The sequence below is a fragment of the Abramis brama genome (genome assembly GCF_963993115.1).
Source record: "Abramis brama genome assembly, chromosome: 6".
Lineage (NCBI taxonomy): Eukaryota > Metazoa > Chordata > Actinopteri > Cypriniformes > Leuciscidae > Abramis > Abramis brama.
In genome coordinates, this window is record NC_139968.1 from 34,655,488 (window position 1) to 34,661,249 (window position 5,762).

The 5,762-nt window shown below is 36.9% G+C and overlaps 1 protein-coding gene across 2 annotated transcripts; it reads right to left on the reverse strand.

Annotated features, from left to right (window-relative positions):
- Positions 1-3,976, reverse strand: LOC311084792 (SLAM family member 5-like). Of its 2 annotated transcripts, none has more exons than XR_014606606.1 (6): positions 3,904-3,973; positions 3,183-3,503; positions 2,691-2,981; positions 2,509-2,653; positions 1,805-1,875; positions 1-1,264 (listed from the first exon to the last, which is right to left on the reverse strand). XR_014606606.1 is itself a non-coding variant. In XM_084117076.1 (6 exons), the coding sequence occupies exons 1-6, from the start codon at positions 3,947-3,949 to the stop codon at positions 1,211-1,213; spliced, it is 897 nt and encodes a 298-aa protein (XP_083973202.1). In that variant the 5' UTR covers positions 3,950-3,976; the 3' UTR covers positions 1-1,210. The 2 variants fall into 2 exon arrangements, 1 of the variants encoding a protein (XP_083973202.1); XM_084117076.1 differs by having other exon boundaries at positions 2,509-2,622; positions 3,904-3,976.
- Positions 3,977-5,762: the final 1,786 nt, after the last annotated feature.

A 5,762-nucleotide genomic window follows, 5' to 3' on the forward strand; every position in this document is an offset into this window, starting at 1 on the left:
AACCTTCAACCGCATGTTATTCACATACACACTTTTCACACCTCAGAGAGAGACGATCACAAGCTGACATCAAACACAAACGTCCAGCAGCAGAAATGTGCTCGTGCACAACCTGTTCACCCAGCAGATCAGACCACATTTCTGTACAGACATAAATAATTGAGGTCCCAGCAAGGTGTCCGTTCCTTTAGTTTCATCTACATTTTGCACTGGAAGAGTAAAAAATTAAAACACACTATTGGATACTTATAATAACATAATTTATTTAAAGTCCATGCTTTTCAAGGTTAAGTTTAATTTATATAGCGCCTTTACATTGCTTAAGGTTGCTTAGTAGATTACAAATATGCATATAATGCACACACATAAGGCCACATGCAGCCACATTATTTAAAATACATATCAAACAGATGTTATGTTTTTAGCTGGGTCTTGAAAGTACACTAAATGTTATGGAGAGTGAGGGGTAGTGAGGTCCATAGGAGCAGTAACACAAAATGACCCTTCACCTTTGAAGTTTTTTTTTTAAATCTTTTAATTAATCCATTGTTAGTCATTCTTTAAAGCCCTTCAGGATGATCCTATTGCACGTCTGCTGTGATTTCCTGATGAAACATCCCAAATCCTGAAACTCAACCATTGACTAAGGGCCCCATCATACACCCGACGCAATGCGACTCCAGGCGCGACGCAAGTGTGTTTTGCTAGTTTCAGCCCGATGCAGTTATCATTTACACGTCCTGCGCCACGTTGTTTAAATAGCAAATGCATTTGCGCCTATTTGTGTGCCCATGGACGTTCTGGTCTGGTCTGTTGGCGCGTTACTATTTTGAGGCAACTTAAATAGATTTTTTTTTCTGGACAAGCGTTCAGTCTTTCACGCGCAAATTGCGAGCGCAACTGGCTTTTAAAGGGAATGGGAGATGAGACTCAAATTGGTTTATTGCACGTTACACTCAAAACACACCCATTACTCATTGAGAGAATAGGGACAACCCTTTTAGACCATGCGCCGGGAGTGCCGACCATTTTTCCCCTCGTTAAACTAGCAAAAGTGAATTCGGACACCATAAGTGCGCTCGCGCCGGCGCTTTAGCCCATGCGCTTAGATCATTAAAATAGGGCCCTTAGAGTCTGAAGCCGTTGCAGGAGGTTCCTAGTGAAATGATCACAATCTGGGTCTTGTTCTCAGAAAAAGACTGAAGTTTGATCAACTTCTCATTGCGATTGGTGCATAATCCACACATTCCTCCTCTTCCACTTTCTGTGAAAAAATGCATAAGACAAGATATAATAATAATACGTTCATAATACGTTTTTCAAAGTAACAAGACTTTTATAAACATCTGATGGTGCTGTTGTGTTTGAGATTTAGATCATTATAATATGGAAGCCAATTTCCACCACTTAAGAAAAAAAAATGCTCGGGTAAATCATAGTTAAGACACAAGTCAAAATTGTGACATAGAAAGTCGATATCACGACATTAAAAATTTAAAATTATGATATACCAAGTCAAAATTAGTATGTCATACTGCAATTTCGACAAAAAAGGCCACAATTTCAACTGCATGTGATATTTTTGACCTTTTTAAATCATAATTTTTATTTTTCATATCATAATTTTTATGTAGTAGCCTATGTCATAATTTCGGCTTTTTGTCATAATTATGAATTACCAGACCATACATTTTTTCTTATGTGGTGGAAATGGGCTTCAATAAAGACAAAATCAAACACACGCACTGATCTACATCTGACTCTCTGCTGAAATTATACAAATACTCAATTTTAATGGTCTCACCAATTTCTGTGCGCTTCTGTTGTCGAATGTCGTCTCAGCATAAGTGATGGACTCATCTTCAACTGTCGCAACTGTTTGAACAATAATCAATGCATTAAAATCGCAAAATTCAATCTTAAAAAGATGGTTCTTCACAATATTTATGTTATTATTAGGGCTTTCAAACTTAATTAAATAAATGTTTAACACTGCAGTTTTTAAAAATGGCATTAACAAATTGAATTTATCATTAGGCCTATAACTTTTTCCACAAACAAAAAGTTCCTTAAAAAAAATTCTTTACACATAAATCAAACCAAATGGGATGTTTGACAAAAGTAAAGTATTTTACATTCTTTGTGTTTAATCAGCTTTTAGGCTCAGCAAGCACAACAAAAGTCATCATTCATATAGATTTTAATTTGAGCACCAGCATGTAAAATTGAGAAAGCTTTTTTAAGTTTTTTAACGCTGTGTTGATGCAGTTTGAGAAATCTGTTTTTGTTCGAGTGAGATGAGCGACGTTTATATAGAAATAGACATGCATTATGATATGAGTGTAATCTACAGAGAATAACTACACATATTAGTTTGGTTTTGTATAAAGTTCAACTAAAAAATTACGAGAATACTTTTAATTAATTGATCAAATCAGTTGACTGGTTTAGAGCATATTTTCAAAATAGTATTTGTTATATTACTTATTTAAAAGCAGTTATACTTGCCTTCTTTCTCAATTGATCTACATTTCCTGCAGATCCAGAAGATCCCAAATCCTGCAACAATCATCAGAGATCCAGCAGAGATCAACACTATCAGAGACACTGAGACTGGAGGAACTGAAGGAGAGTGTCATTAGTGTGAGTGAATCTGTAAACACACACATATATCATCAGTGCTGTGGTACCTGCACATGTGTGACAGAGTGTGTTGATGTCCAGATGTGTGGTCTGGTTGCTGATGGGATTGTTCAGCACACAGCTGTAGGTGTTTTTATCCTGATATTCCACCTCCAGAGGTAGAGAGAGACTGATGCTGAGATCACACACACTGATGCTGGACAATACACTGATTCCTGCGTACCAGGAGAGAGTCGCATCACACACATTCAACACTGATGAACACACCAGTGAACAATTCTGGTGTGATGATGATGATGAAGAACAGTTTCTGATGATGACAGGAACAGGCAGACGAGCTGGAAAACATCAGAGAATGAGCAGAAATATGAACACAACAATCAGTCTATTTTAGGTGTTGTGAATTGTAGTTTGTGTGGAGTGAGTGTTTAGTGCGTTAACAGTCACTAAATGTTTCTGTCAGCTTAAACTATACAATTATTTAATCTATGTATGTATGTAAATAGAATATGTACATGTTTAGATAAATGACGACTCACCATAGACAGAAAAATTGAATGTTTTTGATGATTTTTTCGCTCCACTTATATCTAGTTGATAAACTCCAGCATGTTCAGTTCTGGTGTTTGTGATGATCAGAGATCCAGTTTGTTCGTCCAGCTTCAGTCTGTCTCTGAATCTCCCATCAGGAACATCATCATATGTGGAGAAGATTTGCTTCTTTTTATTCATTTTAGCTATCAGAGATTTTTCAGCTCCAAATTTCCACAGTATATCATCATCTTCACGTATTTCAGTATCATCAGTGTTTAGAGTAACAGAATCTCCCTCCATCACTGACACTGAATCACCAAACACACCTGGAGAACAAACAGATTTACACAGATTAAAGATTCTGAAGGTTATATTCAAAAATACTTAGCACTGATTGGATCACTTAACTACTGCACCAATAAGAACTAAATTAAATGTATATCTTATAGCTATATATCACTGCAATATGGACACCCCTTTGACTCAGATAAAGAAAAATAAAATGTATTCATAAACTGCTACTGTAAACTGCCAAATGCTACTGTAACAGAGAGACAGATAGATCAAGCAAACAGAGAAAACATTGCAGAAGTGCTTACGGATTACCTGAGACTGAATTCAAAGTTAGTAGATTTCACAATATTCATGATTCATCGATACATAACTGCAGATGAAAATAATCTAATTTGAAAGTTTTACTCTGAAATAAATGTTTTTATAACTCACCGATCAGATTCCACCAGCATGGACAGAAAACAAACATGTGAAACATGTTCTATAGTTTTGAGTCTGATCTAATGAAACTTCCTGCTAAACATACAGCAGAAGTGTTATGTATTCTGTGAATCCTCCCACGACACAGTGTAACCCTCCTAGTTTCACAACCCTGCATTTGCACAATATACTAGTTCATCTTGCTGATATTAAGACTTTAACTGTTCTTAATGGGTGAAATATTCCTTATTCTTGTCATTGAACTTGCTTTTCGTAAGATACTCTCAGAAAAAAGGCACAAAAGCTTTAACTGGGGTAGCACCCTTTCAAAAGGTACCTTATTAACCCATTAAAGGAATAGTTCACTTAAAAATGAAAATTCTGTCATCATTTACTCACCCTCAAGTTGTTTCAAAGCTGTATGAATTTCTTTCTTCTGCTGAACACAAAGGAAGATATTTTGAAGAATATCAGTAACCAAACAGCTGATGGACTCCATTGACTTCCATAGTAGTATATATATATATTTTTTCATACTATGGAAGTCAATGGGGTACATCAACTGTCTGATTTTAAAGTTAATTATTCCTTTAAGGGTGCATATCAGTATCGTAAATGTAAATATAAGTGCCCAAAGTGTACATATTACTACCAAAATGGTACATATTAGTACCTTTTAAAAAAGGTACGGCCCCAGTGACAGCTTCCATGCATTTTTGTACCTTTTTTCTGACAGTGTAGTGACTGACTGTGTTAAATGGATACAAGTGAAAGAATATTATGTGAATTTTGGATGAACTACATTTCATGGTACAACCGCATTTCCAGAAAAGTTGGGGCATTTTTACTTCACGTTTAACTGACAAAGAGTTGATTAAGTACAAAGAAATTTGTACAAAGAAAAGAAGTCCAATGTTTTCATTAAAAAAACGTACGTATATTTTGTAAACATAAATTTGGATTTTGATGGCTGCACGCACTTCAAATAAAGTTAGGACAGATGCAAAATGAAAGAGAAAAGATTATAGAACATAATAATATAATAATAATTTGTTACATTTATATAGTGCTTTTCTGGGTACTCAAAGTGCTTTACATGGAAGGGGGGAATCTCCCCAACCACCAATGTGCAGCTCCACCTGGATGATGTGACGGCAGCCATATTGCACACGAAAACACACCAGCTTATTGGTGGAGAGGAGACAGTGATGAAGCCAATCAGTAAATATATATATGTATGGGGATGAGGCCACTGGGCCACTTTGGCCAGGGTGCTGGGGTTAAACCCCTATTCTTTCAAAAGACATCCTGGGATTTTTAATGACCACAGAGAGTCAGGACCTCGGTTTAATGTCTCATCCGAAGGACGGTGCTCTTTGAAAGTATAGTGTCCCCAATCCCCATCACTACACTGGGGCGTTAGGACCCACACAGACCACAGGGTGAGCGCCCCTGCTGGCCTCACTAACACCTCTTCCAAACAAAAGTTAAATGGTTTTGAAACAGCCCACAATAAGTAGGTGAACTGGTAATAGGTGAGGGTATCATATTTGGGTATAAAAAGAAGCATCCGCAAAAGATGGATCATGGTTCTAGCCTGAAAATCCTGACCTAAATCTGAAAGATTAATGGTCTGGCGTCAACTAATGAAATGAAATGAAATGAAATGAAAATGAAAATCGAAAAAGTCGTCATCTGTTTAGCTCGCCTCTGGCCCGCCTATATCAGATAACCCGATGTGATTGGTGCAGCTCAGATCGAGGGGCATATTTAATGAGCATCATTACTCGACACCAGAGTAACTCGCTTAGCAAATTCAGCTTGTGCTCTCGCGAGAACTCTGGATTCCCAGGGTATCATGGTTCACCACT

Bases quoted from the DNA above. Each gene is read 5' to 3' on its own strand.
- LOC311084792 (XM_084117076.1), bottom strand. From the start codon at position 3,949: ATGTTTCACATGTTTGTTTTCTGTCCATGCTGGTGGAATCTGATCG. The intron at 2,982-3,182 runs GTGAGTCGTCAT...GATGTTTTCCAG, and splicing joins ATTCAATTTTTCTGTCTATG to CTCGTCTGCCTGTTCCTGTC. The intron at 1,265-1,804 runs GTGAGACCATTA...ATTTTTTCACAG, and splicing joins ACAGAAGCGCACAGAAATTG to AAAGTGGAAGAGGAGGAATG.